Source organism: Leptopilina boulardi, unplaced genomic scaffold, assembly GCF_019393585.1.
Source record: "Leptopilina boulardi isolate dan_hultmark-lab unplaced genomic scaffold, ZJU_Lbou_2.1 LbouV2_165, whole genome shotgun sequence".
NCBI classification, from domain to species: domain Eukaryota; kingdom Metazoa; phylum Arthropoda; class Insecta; order Hymenoptera; family Figitidae; genus Leptopilina; species Leptopilina boulardi.
Genome location: NW_026137713.1, coordinates 294,560 through 315,057, shown reverse-complemented (window position 1 = coordinate 315,057; position 20,498 = coordinate 294,560). Strand labels below are relative to the sequence as shown.

Sequence of the window (20,498 nt, the reverse complement as noted above, 5' to 3'; positions counted from 1 at the left end):
AAGGACTTTTTATACTAAAACAATTATACAACCTGCGTAGATGAATTGTTTTGAATTTTGTCACTATAGTTACGAGTTATATATACTCTTGTTACATTGTTGACGTGCACATTTATTTTTTACTTTCTCACAATAGCTCACGAAAATTTTTTTCAATTCAATAAATTTAATTAATATTTTCATTTAAATAATAATAAGAATAATGCAGGAAAAAGATGATAGTGCGTGGGTTTTTGATTCCTTAATTGGTTTCTTACAAGGACCAATTTGGTCATCACCTTTAATGACTTTTATAGAAGAAAATTCACTCAGTAAGAAAATTATTTATTATCTCTCTCAAAAAAAAAAAAAATAATATTTTTGATTTTTTTTCACCTCTAAATTGCAAAAAAACTTTTTTTTCTTTTTTCCAGTTTTCGAACCTGATACAGAAGACTGCAAAGAATATAGAGAAATTTATCAGGAATATAAAAATTTAGTTGATTTACTTCTTGGATGTTATATGGAGGACATTGGAATAACTTCTGAACAATTTGAATTGGCTTGTGCAGTAAATACAAATACAAGAATTCCAATTCAATTTCAACAAGTATTAATTCCTAAAAATTTAATTGTATTATCAAAAAGATAAAAATTTTTGAAATAATTTGGACATTTTTTTCAATTTTTGTATTTCTCTTGTTTAATTAAATTTTTCTTTTATTAAAACAGAAAAAAAAATTGAAATTCGTTTGTAATTTACAGAAATTGAAAAAAAGTACCTTTTTTTGTAAATTAAAGAATTTTTTCTCTCTAACTAAAATACAGGCTATTTTGCAGAATTTATTCGAACAAATTTGGGCGGCGAATGAATTTGAAATATTTAAACGAATGATGATTCAAAAAAATTTAGAACTTCAACTTCAAGCACTTAATATGATTGAGCAAAAATATGGTCTAACACCTGCGTCATTAACCTGTGGCAATGATAATTTTCCCGATGACGAAATTGTCATGGAGCAAATTCTCAAGTATTGAACAATTTCTATTTTTATTGAAATATTTGTATTTTTTTTTTTTTTTTTACTAAAACTGTTATTTCAATTTCCAGCCGACGTGATAACAAAGAAGAAACACAAGAAAATTCAGTAACCGAAGAAGAAGAAGAAGAAGAAAAAGAAGAAAAAGTTCCATTGAAAGCAGAACGAGAACGTTTAGCACAGAAATATAATAATGAACGTGCTCGATTGGCAGAAGCTTTAAAAAATCCAGATAATTCTTCTTCATTAAAAACAAGTGATTTCAAAAAAGAGAATTTATTTTTGGAAACATTACCTGAATCATCAATTGATGATGAGACAAAAATTCCCGAAGAACAACAATCTTCAGTCTCTTCAAAACTAGACGAATCATCTGAAACCAAACAAATAGTAATAAAATAAATTCGTTAATATTTTACATTATAATTTAAAATAATTTATTTATTTAAACATAAATTTGAAAAAAAAAATATTTTTTAATTTCATAAAATTTTTAATTTATTTAATAAAGGTGGAAAGAATAAGAGATGAGGATATAAAAAAACGGCAAAATTACCTCAAGGCCCAACGTGATAAATTAGTAATTTTAAAGAAAAAAGCACGAAAGGAGAGGCTCGAAAAAAATTCAACTCGTCCAAGTTCTGCTCGTGTTGTCGCTGAGGCTGCAATGAAAGGTGAAAATGACCTGGATCTTCCACAATCATCAGAGCCATCATCGATACTTCAATTACGAAAAGCTCTCGCTGCACGACTAAAAGCTGAAGTCGTCAATAAATAAATTCATAAAAAAAACCTAACAAACAAAATAGGAGAAAAAAATACGTTTCAAAAAGTAAGAAAAATTTCTTTCAATATAAATCTACAAAAGTTGATACAATTTTTTTTTCAAAAATAAAATTTTTCTATTATCAAAGCAAAAAAAAAAAAGAATGCAATAATAAAAAAATATTTTCACATTTGAAAAAAAAACTGTTTTTCTATACAAAATCTATTCTAATTGAATTAAAAACACTTCTGAATAATCTTTATAGTATTAAGAAAAATTAACTGTAAAAATTGAATTGCAATAAAGAAAAACTAGAATGAAAATTTCTATCACTTGCTTTTTTTAAAAAATCTTTTGGTAAAATAATAATTATTTTTCTTTAATCGTTTTATCGTATTTAATGCTAAGAAAATTGCCTTTACAGAAGTATAATTAAAAATATCAGTGGATATTGTTTCTCGCTCTCGCCTGTTATTCGGTTTTTTTTTTTTTTTCCAAAAAGTATCCAAAAAAAAAAAAAAATTCCTGCTTGCACATTGATTTGTCTAGCTACAATAATAAAAACTTTGTACAGCTGTCCTTATCTTCTGTCGAGAGAATTTCTCCGAAAACAAAAATTGCTTTCATTTTTTGGTTTATTTTTTTTTTCTAATATTTTTTTTCCAACAATTTTAAAATAGACATTTAAATATATAAAAATCTACATTTTACTTTCTCTCTCTCTCTCTCTCTCTCTCTCTCTCTCTCTCTCTCTCTCTCTCTCTCTCTCTCTCTCTCTCTCTCTCTCTCTTTCTCTCTTTCGCAAAAATTCACAATCAGCTAAACATTTCTCTGTAATTATTGCATTTATAAAATGTACAATGAATTTTTTTTTCTTTTATTCTACTGGACAATCGATTTTCTTTTACAAGTTATTTATTTATTTATTTTTTTTTTTTTGTTTTAAATTCGGAGAAATTCTTTCCTTTGGATTGAGGAGGCTTCACATTCAATTACCATTTTGTTTGTTATTTTATTTTTTTTTTTTTAATTGGTGATTGACAATCAAATAATGCCCTTGTTTACTGTAAAGCAAAGTCGGGTTTTTGTGATGTGTCCGAAAATAGTCGATTTTTTTTTCTAATTTTATGTTTTATTTAATTAAATATTCTTTTTCGCTCTACAACACACTTTTATTCATTAATAGCATTCATACCACCATCATTCTTAACAGCTCTGCTTCAGAGTCAAAAACGAATTTAGATTCGCAGCAGAAAAAACTGTCGTCGATTGAACGAGAGAACAAAACAAGAAAATAATAATTGAAAAAAATAAAATAATAATATATATATAATTTCTAAATGAACTATTGTTTCAAAAAAACAATTTTTTTTCTTTAATAACAACTAACAAAATTAAAGTGTTATTTTCACAAGCGAACTACATATAAAAAATAAGCTACTTATAATTATAATCACATTTTCCGTGTAAAAAAAACAACTCATTTTTACTATTTTTATTTTAAGTATCGCTGATGAAAGACTCACTCTGACTCAGAAAAATTATTTTCCTTTTTTTTTCGAAAAAAAAAAAAAAAACAGAAAAATGTGACTCAGACTTTCCTTAAAATTATTGCAAAGGATTTATAATTGAGATTAAAATAAAATGAATTAATTAATCACTAAATAATTAGAAAATTATGATTTTAAAGAATTAAATTTTATATTTGGTTTTTTTTTTTTTTTAAATGAAAATAAATCCATTGAAATAATATCAAGTCTGATACAAATTTTTCAAGAATTTTTTTTCTGAGTATTGTTAATGCAATAAAAATGAGAGATGATCCTTGACACAGCCCAACTTCTTAAAATCTACGACTTGAATGTTAATTAAAAAAAAAAAAGTAATAACAAAATACACCGAGAAAATCAACGTTCAATCGTCGGCTTTTGTTTTCCGGCTGCAAATCTCAGTGATTGTTAACTTTGAAAATTCTTGCCGATTGCAAAAATTTGAAAATTCAGAGAATCTCTGTATTTTTTTTTTTTTTTAAATTGACTCGCATTTCGAATTTCACTTATATTTTGTTTCTTCATATTTTCTTTGTTTCTCTAATTTTTTTTTTTTTTTTTTTCAAAGTTTACAGAGTTTACGAATTATATTAATTTTTTTCTTATATATCTGTTAATGTACTTTCTTATAAAATGATAAGTGTTAGAGAAAAAGCTGTCACAGTTCCTTGGTATCATAAAAGTAAAATCATGTCTAAATCATGTTATATATTACAGTGTGTGAAGGAAATTTCCCCTCTCGGCTTTTTCATTTTCTTTTTAAACTTTTGCTATCATATTCGATGTGTTGGCTCCGAAATTTTTAAAAACAGCTCCTTAAGAGCGTTCAGAATGTTTTAGAATTGTTCATTTAGGTACAAGAAAAAGTGATTTCAAAAATAATTCATAAAAAAGCGATAAAAAAAATTTTTTTTTTTGCAAAAAAACGGGAATTACAAATTTTTCCGAAATAAGAATTAAAACAAATCTATAAGCTATTATTATGTCTCAATTTGAGAAAAATTTTCAAAAATATAAAATTCACATTCCAAAAAAAAAAAAAAAAAAAATATTGCAATATTATTCGAGTATTACAATTTTTTTTTTTAAATTAACGTTTTAATTAATTAATAATTCATTATTATTAATCGAATAATATCGCAAATTACAAAAATGAAAATTATTTATCAAATTCTTAAAATTTACTTACAATTAAAAAGATTGTATAAATTATCAATTTAAAGTACTTTCTTTTAAAATATTATTTAGTTTTTTCTTTAAATTTAATTAATTAGTTTTTAACTTAATCTTCCTAATTACTTTATAGGAATTTGAATTTTATTTTATTAGATATTAGAAAATTTTTCAATTAATTTTCTTTTTTTTTAATGATTAATTTATTGCAAAGAAAAAAATTTGATTTTTAGAATGACAAATCTAAAACATTCTGTATATTTATATATATTTATATATATAATATATACGAACTGTATATACACCAAATACATTCAGAGCAAGTACTCGTCAGTACTTCATTTATCACTTAGTTATTAATTTATAATTTTTTTTTTCCATTTTTTTTTTACTTACACTCTTTTCCCACCCTTTCATAGTGCTCTAGTCTTAATAATAGGATTTTTTTTTCTCATTACCGAATAAATTGTAAATACAGTAAAACACATGGGGAACAACGTTATCAATTAACTCGTTAATTCTTTAACTAATTTTATATGGTTAGCCTTTATTACAACTTTCTGTGGTCAGTTCAGGTTGCATTCTCTTTTGTTTTCCACTCACCTCTATCAAAAAATTTCTTCATTCTTTTTTAAGAGAAAAAAAAAATTTTTCGTTTCTCAGTGAAAATTTTTCTATTTAAATGAATTGTTTTTTTTTTTGTAATTCATATTTTTTTAAAAAAAGAAAATTTCTCATAAGAGTAAAAAAAATTTTTTTTTTTTAAATTTATTAGGATTTTAATTGTAACAAAAAAGAATTTCTATTTTATTATAAATTAAAATCGTGATAATTTAGAAGTTTTTAAAGAAGAAATATTTTTTCAAGAGCTGAGCGCACGTGAAGTAGAAAAAATTCTTTTACAATAAAATTTTCAAAACGGGAGTCGATCTTCTATTTTAGTTACATACTGTTGACATATTAAATTTGGTGATTTTTCACTTATATAGCGTTATAGTTCGGTAGAAAAAAGACGATATAAAAATGTTTTTCCCTTTCTTTTTATTTTTTTTTTTCTTTAGTAAAGAATTTTTTGTTTTTTTTTATTTCCTTTTTATTCTCTTGGAGAAACGAATGTGATTTTGAAAAAGAATAAATTACGCACATTGAACGAAGAGAAATTGTATCACCGTTATCCAATAACCACTGTGTCCATTCGTCAATTCGAATGTCGTTTCTCGATTTTTTAGGCTAAAGAAGAAATTTTAATTTCAATTGTCTTCTTCTTTTTTTTTTTTTTTTTTTTTTTTTTTTTTGTCTCACAACTTAAAACCCACTGAAATTTACATGTCCCGAAATTCTCTTGTCTTGAACATAGAGAGAATTCGTCGTCTTCAAATTTCTTATCTTTTTAAAACAAAGTTTCTTTAAAAAAAAAAAAATTCACATTAACAATTTTTGAGAAAAGTCTCAAAAATTTTCTTTCTCGAAAAAAAATATTCTTCATTTGAATATTATTTTTGACAAAAAAATTCAATATTAAAGAATTTAAAAAAAAGAATCTTTCTTTTTTTTGTGAATATATATATATATATATTTTTTTAATGTAAACGTGAATTTTTATAAAGAAACTTTTCTTTTTAATTTTAATTAAAGAAAAATCACCTTTTTTTTAAAGACTTGTCAATAAACGATTAGTATTTGACATGTGAAGCCGGCCGATGATTGTTACACAAATAAAAGAATTATTGTACAATTTACGCTACTTACAATAATAATAATAATAATAATAATAATAATAATTATAATTGGAAATTTTATTTGAAAGCTCATTGAAAATATCTCAAAGGAGATAAGAAATTCAGGCAGAGCGTACATATAAATATATATATGTATATATCTTTCACACGATTCTCGGCTCTACGTGTTTTTATATTTAAAGGGGGGGGGGGGGGGTAAGAGGATATTTCGTGCCAATTTTTTTTTTTTTCCTTTTTTTTTTTGTTTTTGAGAAACTCCGGGGTGCAATACGTATGTATAATATGTACAAATGAAAGTCGAATAATCTCACAGTTTTACTGGATACGAATCTACAATTCGTCCTCATTCAAAAATCGTCTGTCACGACCGGAAGTGGTTTTTCTTTTTCTTTTTTTTTCAAAGCCAACCAACAAACACGCTCGAGAGAGTCGATCGAAAATACACGGGGTTCGAATTCGTAGATAATGTTTAGTCGATAAAAAAAAGCGTTCAGCTTTTAGTTTTATTGAAAAAAAAAAATTTAAATAAAAAAATAAAATTATATATAATCTTACCGGAAAAACACCCACGAACTTATCCCGTCTCTTTCATTTTTCTTCTTCTTCTTCTTTTTGACAAACGGATGGAAAATCTTTTCTTGTAAATAGGCCCTTAGATGATTGTTTTTGCTCTATTTTTCTCATACACACACATTCTCTCGCTTCCATTATTTTTTCGTCCCGATAAACTGTCACTCAATAAAGAGTTTTCAATTAATTGTGGGGTCATTATTATTATTTTTTTTTTTTAAAACCACTGGAATGAATTACAATTTACTTACTTTCTTTCTCTCAATTTCTCTTTTTTTCTTAATCGAATACAGACGTTTAAATTCTTATCTCTATCTTACGAAGATATCAAGACAGTTCCGTATAGTTCTTAACAAAATCCACTATCGATGTTCCCGCGATTTCTTCACTTTTTCTCTTTCTCTCTCTCTCTCGATAAAAACAACCCCCTTGGAGATCTCTTACTTGTTTTTTTTCCATCATTTTCTCATACTGTACATAATAATTCTGACAAACAGTTTAAACGTCCATCATTCACTTTTTTGTTTTTAAATACCTTCCCATCTTTTTTGCCTACCTGCCTTTCTTTCTTACTTTCTCTCTTCTTTCAATTATGGATTTTTTTTTTCTTTAATATATATATTTATATTTTAAGTATCCCGCATTAATACGTTATCTCTATCTCTCTTCCTTTCTTTCTCTATCTCTCTCTCTCTCTTTCAACCTCACTCACTTTAAAAAAAAAAAAAAAACGATGATGATGACGACGAGTTCCTCGACTTTCGGGTTCTACTCCATTTTTAAGTGTGTAGATAAACGAAAGATGAAAATTTGAACGAGAAGAACGATCCGTTTTTTTTTTAATCGCGGGGGTACTTAATGAATACGGCAACTAAATTGTCACAGCACTCGTGTTACCGATTGACAGTTCGCCTACTATGACATCCGTTGCCGTTTTGGCGACGGACTCAATTCCGAGTCATCCTCTTCTTCATCTGAATCGCCCTCATAGTCGACAAGACCCTGTAATATTTCACAATTTGTACAAATTTCAATTTTTTTTATATGGCCCATAAAATAATTAAGAATTTTATAAGAAATAATTATTTTTTAAACGATTTTTCATTTTTCAAATTAGAATTTAATAGATTTTCTTTTTATACAAATTTTTAATTAAAAATTTTTGTAAATAATTGAAATAAAAAAGATCTGTATTGTATAGTAAAAAAAAGATGTATTTTGTTTAAAAATTTTATAAACAAAATAATGCCACTTGAGGGGAAAATAAATTTTTGTTTTTTTTTTTGATAAAATAATTTTCATTTTTTCTTACCTTTTTGAAAATATTTGCGCCTGCTTTATCAGTGGAACTGACAGCGGTACTTGGACTATTATCCGCATTGACAGGTGATTCACTCGCAATTGGTACACTATTGTTGATCGGTGTTTGTGGTGTGGTGACAGTATTGCTGGAAGTATTATTATTAAGAACAGTCTGTTGTTGACTTTTCGAATCAGCCGGTACTGGATTTGGTGATGAATTCGGTGATGGCGGTTGCTTTTTCGCTGATGCAGGTGGCACTAAATCAGCGGCTGCAGCAGGAACAACAGCTTCACTATCATCAAAATCTTCCTCTTCATTAAACCACATTTCCTCGTCCTCGTCAAGTTGTCGTTGATCTCGTCGATATCGGCTATTTCTCAATATCGATGGTACACTATTAAAAAAAAAAAAGAGAGAACATCGATTTACAAAATATTTTTATTTCTTTTTATTTTCCAATGTTTTGAATATAGTTTTTAAACATATTTTCTCACCTATCAAGCGTTGATCTATCTCGATCCTTGAGTTTGGCTTGATGTTGATCATGCCTCAATTTCAATGCCTTAAACGTTTGAACGTAATTTATAGTTTCCAATTGTTTCGAGAAATTTTCTACAACGTGCGAAGATAATGATCTTATGTCCTCCTGAAATTAAAAATAAAATTTTAAAAACAAAAGTTAATTAAAATTTATTTATTTCTTTTTTTTTTACACTCACCAATTTAATAAATTCGAACATTTCCAGTATGGCTGAATCAAGAAGATTATATCTTCCATTATTCCTGACGAATGCATCAAAAACAGGTGCAAATAGATTTCCTTTAATAATATGTCTATTATAAATGTCATCCTTTAATGCAATTATTTTCCTCATAAACCTCAATGCGCACAATACAAGAAATGTATGCGTTGATTTCATAAGAACTAATATTCTTCTGAGCAAATCTTTATTCATAATGCAATTTTTTATATGATACGAATGATGTTCAACGCAAAATGATAATAGCTCAAGAATTAAACCAAGCAATTGTACTGTTCGATAATCTTCTTTTGCTGGTTTTTCATCGACAGTATTTGCCAATAATGGTGCAATTAATGTACCAATGCTGTTTTTATAAAAATAATGCAAAAAATCCGCCTTCTCTGATTTATTTACAGAAGCAAGCATATTTTCTGGATCAAGAAGAAGACGTAATACACCGGCTAATTGTACAGCACCACCTAATTCAGGATCATTATCATTTACCAATTGTGCAACAACAACATTAACCAACATTTGATCTTGCTCGGTATTATTAATTTGTTGTAATGTATAATCACGCACAACACTTGGTGAATATTCAACAATATAAGTGAGAATATCGATACTCGCCGTTTTTGTTTGTGAATCATTAATAGCAAGTGTAATTTCAAGTGCCGGTAAAATACCAAGAGCTGTTAATGTTTTATAAAAACCCTCTTTACCCTGGGGTTGTAAATTTTGTGAATAATTGCAAAATTCTTTAAGAAAAAGAACAAGATCACGTCGTTTATTATCGGATGTTGCCTCATCAGTTAATTGACGAAATAATTCAGTGAGAAATTTCTCATCATCCTGAATTAATGTGACAATTTCAACTTTATTAAAGAAAATAAAACTACTCAATGTACTGAGCATATTATCCTCAAAGACACTTGGTGTTGGTAATACAACATCTTGTATATATTGAACGCGATAGGTTTGATGAATTTTTGCCAATAATTCAGCGTTTGTTATTGGTATTGCCTGTTTAAATCTTGCTAATTGTTGAAGATATTCACGATGCCTTTTACGTTGTGGTAATGTTGGCTCATATTCAAGACAACCAACAACATCAAATATTGTATCATCGCTAAACATCACTTCAAAAAGTGCATTTTTATTGAGAAGAAAAATATTTTTAAATATATCATAAAGATGATGTAGACCCTCAGTATTCTCTAAATCCTCGCATGTATGAAAAAGATTTAATAATTTTTTTATATAACCCTCTGATTCAAGTGCCATGGCCAATTTTTCTTTTCTCACAGGTGATGGTAAACAATTGCCAATTAATTCATTAATATCCTCAAGACGCGCCAATTCACATGGTGGTAATTCAATTGGTGGCGCCGAATCGGACATATCGTCAAATCTTTCATCTTCCGATTCCTCAACAATATCTTGAGTAATTTCCACCGATGGATCCTTACCCTGAACTTGACAAATTTTCTCCCATATTTCATCGCAACCGGCTTTCTCCTGAAAACTCAATGCCAAATCAAAGTTGTCACCTTCCGACCATACAATCAACGTATCCTGAAAAAAAGAAACAAAAAATACCCACTTTTATATTGCTCCACAATTTCTGAAAAATTTAGAAAACGAAATTTTTTTTTAACTACTTTCTTAATAAAGACAAAACCTTTAAAAAAAAATACAAATTTAAAAAAAAAACAAGCCCAAGCATATCAAAATTTTCTCTCAGTGACTCAGAATTTCATCACTTAATTGGTTTATCACTTAAAAGAATTAACATCCAACAATGGATTTTAAAACTAAAAAAAAAATTGTAAAATAAACGAGATTAAAATATAACAAAAACGTTGAAAAGAAAATAGAAAAAATAACAATAAAAACAAAATTAAAAATAATGCACAAAATGGAATTCATTCAATAGAAAAAAAGCGGATAGAAATATAAAAAAAAAAATTTTAATAGAAATTAAAAATTTCAAGGCCAATTGGAAAATAATCTATGAGAAATAAAAGGAAATTTTAACTCTTCTAAAAAAAAAAATCCATCGATGACCTCATATAAAAATTGCCCTTTAAATATCATTATCCCTTCTTTTGTCAATTTTCTGTTAAATTTGACAATTTCATTCTTAATATATAACTATATCTAATCCCCCAATAAACAAATAAACAAAGATAATGGTCCTATAGTTATTTTACCCCATGAATGAAGCATCCTTTCCCCTAGAAGAATCATCTTGATTGGTTTAAATCTAGTGATAATTCCTACTAGAGATCTAAAATTTTCTATGTTTGAAACTTTAATATAAAAATCTAATTAGTCACTATTTGCTTTTTTTTTATAATTAATGCTATTTTTTTTATAAATTAAAAGGAAGTTTGAAAATTTTCATCTAAATTAATCAATAAGGGATGATGCAAGAAAACAAAATTAGTAAAAAAAAAAAAAAAAAAAAAAAAAAAAAGACGAAATACTCACTTGTTGTTTTTGATATGCAGTATCCGGTTGAATTTTACTTTCAAGTAAAACGGATCCATCGCTTTCGGCTCTTACTAAAAGGGAAATTCCTTTTAGTCTATCGACATACGATGAGGAAACGTGACCAGTACCACGATCGTCCCATTGCCTATCTACATTTAGTGCGTACAATTTAACTCTTCTACGTGTGTCTGTCATGGTGAAAATGATATTCTATGGGTTCAATTCTACCCTAAACTAAATATCATTACTTTTTCACGTTTATCACTTATTTCAAAGGGATCTTCTTCACTTTTTCTTTCAATTCACTAGGTGCCGCAATTGTTTATTTATTATTTTTTTTTTCACCAATTCATAATCACACTTAATTCAATTATCATATTTGCAAATTTATTTCAACTTTCAATAACTAATTTTCCACATTTAAACTAAAAAGTGTCTATGAATCTTCGCCGAGGAAATCATTTGTACATTTCACCAAAAAAAAAAAAAAAAAAAAAAAATTGTTGATGGCCAATATTTTTTTTCAGACAGTAAGTTAAAAATAATATACACTCCAGAAATATTTATGATGAAAAGTTTTTTAAACTCGTTTTCAAGGACTTTTGTTTTTTTTTTTTGCAAAACTTTCAAATACGATGATTTTTGAGAAGTTTTTTGATTACCTGAATTGCATGTTCAGACATGTAATATAGGGGAGAGAAAGTTATCCTTCCAGAGGGTGTTTACGTGAAACGTTGCATAAGGATACTCTCCAGGTAAATATAAGAACGCGGGAAACAAAATTGTTTTTTTTTGTGAAAACTTGAAAAATTCGACGCGACTCTTTTTTTTAATATGAAGGATGAGGGGACGGACGGGGCTTTAACGGTGGGTGAGGGGTATTGTCGTCGAGATCCTTTGCGAAGACGAATTCTCCTGTGCCTTGGTGTATATCCTCGGGGTTTCGCGAGAGTTTCACTCTGTAACACGTAGCACAATTTCGCGACACAACTGTCTCCGTTAATAAATCTACTTTCTACGAACTCTCGACGATTTAGAAGCACTCAGCATCGTTCTTTCTGTCTCGTGTGTGCTTGATATCGCGCTAAAATTGACGTAGACACAGAACAGCAACAACACTACTCTCCGCCATGTTAGATCACAACAACGCGCCACGGGGTTCACATACTTCAATTCATGGAAAACGGCGCGTTTTTTTAAATTTAAGTTTATTATTTAAAAAATTATTTTCCAAAAATAAACATTAAAAATTAATTATTTATTATTTAAATTTTAATTTATTATTTTTAATTGAAAATAAATATAAGGGAATGTATTTTTAATTTATTTCATAAGAATTATTTACAATGTCTATATTGTCAAGTCAAAAAATATTGTTGAGGTTATGTTTGTTAAAAGAGATTTTTGTTTTGAATTGATAAATATTTAACTGTTAAAAGAAATTTCCGTGTATGGCAGATCATTTTGTAGTTTATTTACAGTTTCGTCATACGTGATAAGATTTTCCCAAAAGATAAGAAATTTTGCAAAAAAAAAAAAAAATATATGATAAGGAATAAGTGAAATCAAATGAATATATTTGATTGACGATTTGTGCTTGATATTAATATATATTATTAGAAACAATTGAAAGAATCATTGAAATTAAATATAGGACATTGTTTATCAAAAAAGATGTATTCTTAATTATTTTCTATATTTATATATCAGATTTATTTTGTATTATTGATTACTAACTTTTGTTTTTTTTTTTTTTTTTGTTCTTTAATCGTACTCTCTCTTTCTCTCTCTATATATATTATTATCTATGTATAGAGAGAGAGATAATTTATACATCGTTTACACAATTTCTAAGCGCAATTATACAGAATATTTACATCAAATATACACCTATATAAAGGAACAATTACATTCAATAACATGATTATAGTCTGTAAACTAGGATTTTACATCTTTTTTTTTTTGTATAGAATTGTCTCGTTTTTTTTTTTTTTTGTTGCACACCCACATTCGTTTTTTCTCTTTATTATCACAATACCAAGCTATATTTTATTTCTGCTGCGGACAAATAATTATTCAGAAATATTTTTTTATGTATAATAAAATGGGAAATCTTACAAATATTTATAAGGAAGTAGTTTCAATTAATTTTGGAATGGAAAAGTAGTCATGTTTTTAGAGACGCGTGAATATTGTGCCTTAAAAAATTTATTACATATTTAAAAAATTTTCAAATGAAATAATAGTTTTTTTTTTTTTAATATTCTCAAAATTTAATTTCGATTAATTAAAAAATTTAAGAAAAAAAAACAAATTTTTGTTAATTTAATTAATAATAAAAAAAATTACTATTAAAAATAATTTTTAAAAAATTAGTTTTCGATATTCATTTTTTATTTTCTTTATATTTCAATTAAACTAAAATGGAAAATATAATTATTATTTATAAGGAATATTCAAACGTCTCTATTCTTTTTTTTGTATAAAAACATTCGCACAATTATATTATAAATTTTGCGACTTTATCATTTTTAAAAAATCATTTCGCAGATTCGCCGCTTCAGTCTCTGTCAAAAATAAATGCTCGAATTCAGTAAAAATTTCATTGACAAAATAGTTTGAAAATAATAATTTTCGTATTTGTCAAAGTAAAAATTAATTTTTAAAGAATATTTACTTATTTTTCTGAAATAATTATTAAATTTAATATTTTAATTAATATAGTTTCATTTTTTTTCTGAATTCCAAGCATAGACTTTGATTAGAAATTGTGGCGCTAATAAAAAATATTTCATGTGCGTGATAATTATTGTTTTTCTTTCTTTTTTTTACACAAAATTTGATTGTATCGTAAATATTTCAAAATAAAATTGCACATTCGAAAATTTCAAAGAAATTAATCTTATTTGACTAGAATTTCACAGTTTTCCAAAGATTTTGATTTTTTTTTCCTATCAGTTTAGAAAATTGTGATCGTTATAATTTTTTTTTTATATATATATACAAACGTCGAATTTTCGACGTACAATAATAATTAACGAAATTTCATTTTAATTAATTTCTTTTTTCAACAAAAAATAAAAAGAGGAATTAATATAAAGCTATATATGTGTCTCTCACTAACGATGTCGTCAAAATTAAAGACTAGACTTAAAAATTAATTTTTGTCAATAATTATTAACTAAGTACATAATTATCAATAAAATAAAATGTAGCTAAATTTTTTTTCTTTAATTAAATAAAAATAAATAAATAAATTAATGTTTAATTAAAGAAAAAAATTATTTATTCAATTAGAAAAAAAAGTGATACTCATTATTTAATTAAATGAAAAGATAAATTATATTTGTTATTTAATTCAAATAAAAAATTTCATCGATAAAATCAGTTCTAGTGAGAACAGTTTTATATCGAAGATCAGATTTCAATAATTTTCTGAATAAGAAAAGATTCTTACAAATATGTATACAAGAATCACTTTTTTTTTTTAACAAAAGATTCGGAAACAATTTTTTTTTGTCATTAAAGAATCGAATTCTTTTGAGAATTGTATTTTTATTTGATTACGAAAAATATTTTGTATTGTTTTTTTTTTTTAATTATATACATTTCGATAAATCTAATTGATAACGTTTCCGAATTATTATTTAGTGCTTGTTAATACATTTTTTTAAAAAATTAAATTCGATTCATTTGTGCATTGATTCCGAATCTTGTTTATATTATTTTTTTTATGTAAGTAACACAGCAGGACGCAAACAGCAAAGTGGATAAAATGTGGTCGAAAAATTACATATCGTAAGAGATATATATATATATATATATATATTTTGTAATATTCAATTCACGAATGTAATTTAATATTTTTACGTACAGTTTTCTAGATTTTGAGCTTAAAAGGTAGATTAATATTTTTTGTAATTATTACTTTTTTGTGTAAATTATTATTTTTTTCTTTTTATATTATATAGACGTGTGTGGTTTCTTTTCACTTTCAGACTTGATTTTTGTGTCGTAAATCGCTCGAAACATTTTTTCTGAAACGATAATCTAGCGGAATATTCTATTATTATACTTTTTCTTCCAGTTTCTTTTTATGCTATACGATTCTGTAATTTATATCTCTGAACAAGCTCAACATGTATACTTTTAGTTCTCTTCTTTTTTTTCAACAGCGAATAAAAATTTGCAATTAAATTATTCAAAAGAATACGATTTTTTTTCTATAGAAAATAACATTCCTGTACATATCGTTTCTTTTTCTTCTGGTATCATTTCTTTTTTTCAAGAGAGACATTAAAAGATATTTTTCATCAAAAACAAAAGGATTTTTTAAAAATTTTTTTCAGAATTAAAAAATCATTTTTGAGATGAAAAAAGTTTTTTTTGAATTTGAAAAATTATTAAAATATCTCTCTAGATTGCAATAATGTGTGATTACATTATTATAAATTGAAAAATAGATTTCAAAAATATTGTTTACAAAGTTTCGAGGAAAAACGTTTTTTTTCATCTTTTTTTGTAATATCAATATGATTGTAGTTTTTCTTGGAAAGTACAATCTAATTGTGATATTAGATGTTAAAATTTACTGTTGTTGCTGTTTTTTTTCTTTTTTTTGTGCTTATTGGAAAAGCTCGTAAAAAATCTAGATATATAATAAAAGATCTATTGTTTCACGTTAGTGCTTTCAAAACGTAAGTACCGTGATTTGTTGTTGTTGTTGTTATTATTGTCTTTTAAATTTAAGCTTCATGCTCGCCACTGTTCATGCCGATCAATGATTCGGTTTGTTCAGCTTCCAAATCTGGTATTCTAATTTAACACAAGGAAAATCGTTTTGAATTTTCCATTTATAATTTATAATATTAAAAAGTCAAAAACAATTTAATTAATAAATAATAAAAAATATAAAATTACCTTATTGCTCTGCTCCTGCGACAGATCCAAATGTAAAGTCTTTTTAACAGATCTAATACTGGATCCCAATTATCGTAATATGATAAAAGGGATATTATTATAAATGCCAAAATCATTGGAATAGTTCCCAGGTAAAAAATGCAGGAAAATGTATGTTTTTTTAAGAAAACATTTAACATCATTGACATTGGCACTGTCAGTCCAAGAGCCAATGTTGGAATAAGGGACGAAGTAAAAAAACAGCTCCTAAATGTACAAAAATCAACTTTTTCATTAGTAAATTTTTTTTTTCCAACTAAAATTGACAATTCTTTGCATTAAATAAATTATTAAATTAAAAAAGAAACAATTTTTCTTGTAAAAATAAAATTAAAATTTTATTTAAAAATTAAATATTAATTTAATAAAGAAATAAATTTACCAGAGCCAAATAATTTCGCTGAGAAAGTTAAAAAGTCCATTAACAATAAGAACAGTCCATTGATGATGAGAGGGCCATTCAAATTCTTCCCATCGTCCATAATGAAGAATGAAGAATAAAGGCCACAATAGGGTAAGATTGAAAAATCCAACAAAACCAAAGAACATTGGTACATCGAGCTTTTCTTCATTACCCGCTTTTCTTGTTAAAAATACAATGTAAATTGCATACGTTAATGTACTGACTAGAGCTAAAATTATACTAGTTGGTATTCTACTTGTCTCTATTGTAAAATCGGAAAGTCCAACTAGAATCTGAAAAAGAAAATTCCATTTACTGTTCTTTTTTTTCGAAATTAAATTTTTTTTTCATAATAATAAAAAAAATAGTGCTTACAAGACCAAAAATGCTGATTGAAATTGCAACCAATTTTGATAATGTGAATTTGTCACCCGCATTATTTGGGAAACATGCGGCAAGAAATAGGATAAATAAACTAGATAATGAAGACAAAATAGTCACTATTCCTGTTCCGGCTTCATTTAATAACAACTGGTTCGTGTACGTTGCGATGAACCACTGTAAATAAACAATTAACAATTATTTCCTTTCAATAAAAATAAAGAACAGTATTTAACAATTAAAATCAATTATCAAAATTAAATTAAAATTTATAAAGATAAATTTTTTAAATTAATTATAAGTTATTAAATTTTGTTATCCATTTTTTTGAAAATTAAAATAAATAATTAAAAATAAACCCTGCTTCAATTTCTATAAAATAGAACTCGTCTCACGTTACTTGTTGCCAATGGTAACAAATTATTTGTTCAATAATTATCTTCTAGATTATATTCAACACGAAACCTTACAATTTTCAAACTAAAATCAATTTTGCATTTAAATGTACAAAAAAACCTATTTTTCAAAATTAATAAATATTACAAAAATAATATATAAAATTGTTTATAATTATAAATTTAATTAATTGACTAGGATTAAAAAAAAATTATTCATTTATGCTGTAATAATTGGTAATTAAAAATTTATTTGAAAATAAAAATTATAAATAAAATTTAATTTTTAATTCAAAAATCCATGTTATTTAATTAGTAAGTAGTCTTATCAGCTCACCAAGAAGCAAAATACGAGTGCGATCTTGGCAACTTTCTGGGCAGAAAATTTATTCGCCTGTCTTCTTGCATATTCTCCGGCTCGAACACTCGCCTGATAACTCAACCTCGCTAAAACGGCTTCTGTTGCTACAGTTTCCGACATGTGACGTACTTCAGCAAGTTTGCTAAATCTCACTGACCTTATTGAGGAATCATCACTTTCCGTTCCCGACGAACGATCACATTGATCCGGAGTTTTTATCGGCACAAATGTCGGATCGCTCTTAAAAAAAAAAAAAAACAGAAAAATCAATTTACAATTTATTAGACTATTAATATATTATAAATATTAACAAATTTTTTTTATTTTATTATTATGTTATTATTATTATTATTATTAATTAATTAATTATTAATTAGCTATTATTTTTATTAGTATTCAAATAATTTATTCAGTAAATATTTACTTATTTTTTACTATAATAAATAATTTAACTTTTTCAGAAATTTTATTTACAAAATTATTTAATTTCTCAAAAGCATTTAAATTGCTTTTTATTATTTTCAAATGAAATTATTGCCGATTATTTGTTATCCACTTATCGTATTTCACAATGGAATGTTTTATTAAAATAACAAACAAAACAAAAATAAACAGCAAATACTCACCAAACTTGTATTGGCCTCCGAATAAAAATTATCATCCTCTACATTTGGATCTGTGTACTAAAAAGAAGAAGAAAAAAAAATGCAATAAATTTACGAGCTTGGAATGTTTCCAAATAATCATGTTATAAAGAATTTTTTTTCTGTAATTATTATTTAAAATAGAATAGTATTTAAAATAAAATAAATTTTATTATAATGAATATTTAATTAATACCATGTAAGTTGTTGGACGATTGCATTGATCTCGCCACGGTGGAAAGAAGCAAAAACCAAGAAGATACAATGTAAACATTGAAGATCTTACATAGGTACTGAAAAATGGTTTTTCGAATTCTGGTCCTCTATAAAGAGTCTGAAACAATAAATTTATCATTTTTTTTTTCTTTTAGTAAAACTTCATTTATATTAATAATTTTCAATTTTTTATATAAATAAATTGAATTATTTGCAGGAAATATACCTTTAGCACTTCGAGTTTAAAAACCCATATTATGTCGAATATAAGTAATGCAGCTAGTCCCAGGACGAATTTTTGTGATCTATTTAATTCCCCAGCGAGCTTCCGGGGATGTTCCGTCATCCATTGTTGTCTACGTTGTCGTAGTTCTCTGGCACGACTCATGATCCTATTTCTACGCTCTAGTCAATATTATTAACATCATGCCGCCATTAATAATCACTAAAAAAAAAAATATATATATATAATTTAATTTTTTAATTTTTAAAAATAATTGTCTTCTTACCAATAAATAAACAATAGATATTCTATTCTTGATTCTAGATATTCACGTCTAGCAAAAAAAAAAAAAAAAAAAGATTGGAAATATATTTCTTCATCAATTTGCAAACAATTACGAAAGAACAAAAAAAGGCGTTTACAATATTTTCTATGATTATAATTATAGAACAAAAATTGCATCTCTTACAAAAGTAAATACAAAAAGAAAGTCTATTGTCCTAATTTCTGCTATATTATTTAAATAAAATATCAAATTAATTAAATTTTCCATTAATTAAATTAATTTTCAAAAATTACGTTTTATATGGCAATTAAAAAATTACAGTGACTAATATAATTAATAAAGATGACTAATTAACAAAATTACTAGAAAATAATAAGATTTTAAAACTGATCATAAAAAGAGAGAATCAGATTAGATCACTAATTAACCAGTAGATATTTAATTACAAACTATAAAGATTTACACAGTAAAAAAAATTGTACATAGTAGTATTTTTTTTTTCTCTAAAATTGCAATTGTCGTGTCACGAATGATACAAGAATTTTACTCTAATCGTTCAATGTCAAAATGATAAAAAAAACATTTAATTTAAATTGAAAATCAATTGTGTGATTATTAAATTTAAAAAAAAAAAATAGAACACTGGGTGGGAGCGTACCTTTTGAATATATATATATACGACAAATGAATTTGATGATTAATTGAAAGAACTTTGTAAAAAGATTAATTAAGCACTAAAATTCAATTCTTAATTACAGTTTTTATTTGACATAATACATATACGAATAACGATATCTAATCATAAAAGTACTTACCGCACTGATAACACACCGAATGTCGTTTTTCAATATACAAGTTGATATCACATCACATTTGATTATGGCACTTTGACACTTGATAAATTACAAAACATAATAAAGTATTATAAAATGGAATTGTTAACGTTTATTATTGTAAATTAAATTTTTTCGCCGATCTTGTAAATACAGAGAAATAATTCAATATTTGTCTATCTTTTAATGAAAACAACAATCGTTGTCGGCCATCTTTAAATTTGCACCAGATGACGTATAATAGTACAATAATTATCCACCAGATGGCAATGCGAATTTAAATTTTTTTCCCGCGAAATTTAAAAAATTTCTTCATTTAAAGAGATCAAAAGAAGATATAAAAATTTAATATTTTCATAATAAAAATATTTCCAATTTTTTTTTTTATAACAAAAATGAGTAAAGTGAAAAAAATTTATTTTTTATATCATTAATTTT

At 25.6% G+C, this 20,498-nt stretch overlaps 3 protein-coding genes across 6 annotated transcripts; 1 reads left to right on the top strand and 2 right to left on the bottom strand.

Annotated features, from left to right (window-relative positions):
* The first annotated feature begins 53 nt into the window (after positions 1-53).
* On the top strand, positions 54-2,583 carry LOC127277162 (cilia- and flagella-associated protein 36). Of its 4 annotated transcripts, none has more exons than XM_051298030.1 (5): positions 54-311; positions 414-589; positions 820-1,010; positions 1,091-1,409; positions 1,531-2,583. In XM_051298030.1, exons 1-5 carry the CDS (start codon positions 203-205, stop codon positions 1,795-1,797), a joined length of 1,062 nt encoding a protein of 353 aa, XP_051153987.1. In that variant the 5' UTR covers positions 54-202; the 3' UTR covers positions 1,798-2,583. The 4 variants fall into 4 exon arrangements, with proteins under 4 accessions (XP_051153987.1, XP_051153986.1, XP_051153985.1 ...); XM_051298029.1 differs by having other exon boundaries at positions 808-1,010; XM_051298028.1 differs by having other exon boundaries at positions 414-613.
* Positions 2,584-5,767: 3,184 nt separating this feature from the next.
* Positions 5,768-12,506, bottom strand: LOC127277150 (serine/threonine-protein phosphatase 4 regulatory subunit 3). Its single transcript, XM_051298011.1, has 5 exons — positions 11,357-12,506; positions 8,840-10,438; positions 8,615-8,766; positions 8,130-8,514; positions 5,768-7,819 (listed from the first exon to the last, which is right to left on the bottom strand). Exons 1-5 carry the CDS (start codon positions 11,552-11,554, stop codon positions 7,733-7,735), a joined length of 2,421 nt encoding a protein of 806 aa, XP_051153968.1. The 5' UTR covers positions 11,555-12,506; the 3' UTR covers positions 5,768-7,732.
* Positions 11,608-20,282, bottom strand: LOC127277156 (solute carrier family 35 member F5). Its single transcript, XM_051298019.1, has 9 exons — positions 20,043-20,282; positions 18,945-19,163; positions 18,699-18,836; positions 18,485-18,541; positions 17,835-18,098; positions 17,097-17,279; positions 16,701-17,014; positions 16,280-16,525; positions 11,608-16,174 (listed from the first exon to the last, which is right to left on the bottom strand). The coding sequence occupies exons 2-9, from the start codon at positions 19,104-19,106 to the stop codon at positions 16,105-16,107; spliced, it is 1,434 nt and encodes a 477-aa protein (XP_051153976.1). The 5' UTR covers positions 19,107-19,163; positions 20,043-20,282; the 3' UTR covers positions 11,608-16,104.
* Positions 20,283-20,498: the final 216 nt, after the last annotated feature.

What these genes read in the sequence shown, in the direction of transcription:
- LOC127277156 (XM_051298019.1), bottom strand. Translation starts at nt 19,106, where the DNA reads ATGAGTCGTGCCAGAGAACTACGACAACGTAGACAACAATGGATGACG. An exon ending in CGGAGGCCAATACAAGTTTG is followed by an intron (nt 18,099 to 18,484) that starts GTGAGTATTTGC and finishes TTTTTTTTTAAG; the next exon opens with AGCGATCCGACATTTGTGCC. An exon ending in CAATCAGCATTTTTGGTCTT is followed by an intron (nt 17,015 to 17,096) that starts GTAAGCACTATT and finishes TTTCTTTTTCAG; the next exon opens with ATTCTAGTTGGACTTTCCGA.
- LOC127277162 (XM_051298027.1), top strand. Translation starts at nt 203, where the DNA reads ATGCAGGAAAAAGATGATAGTGCGTGGGTTTTTGATTCCTTAATTGGT. An exon ending in TATAGAAGAAAATTCACTCA is followed by an intron (nt 312 to 413) that starts GTAAGAAAATTA and finishes TCTTTTTTCCAG; the next exon opens with TTTTCGAACCTGATACAGAA. An exon ending in TAATTCCTAAAAATTTAATT is followed by an intron (nt 614 to 807) that starts GTATTATCAAAA and finishes ACTAAAATACAG; the next exon opens with GCTATTTTGCAGAATTTATT.
- LOC127277150 (XM_051298011.1), bottom strand. Translation starts at nt 11,554, where the DNA reads ATGACAGACACACGTAGAAGAGTTAAATTGTACGCACTAAATGTAGAT. An exon ending in CTGCATATCAAAAACAACAA is followed by an intron (nt 10,439 to 11,356) that starts GTGAGTATTTCG and finishes TCTTTTTTTCAG; the next exon opens with GATACGTTGATTGTATGGTC. An exon ending in TGTTCGAATTTATTAAATTG is followed by an intron (nt 8,767 to 8,839) that starts GTGAGTGTAAAA and finishes TTTTAATTTCAG; the next exon opens with GAGGACATAAGATCATTATC.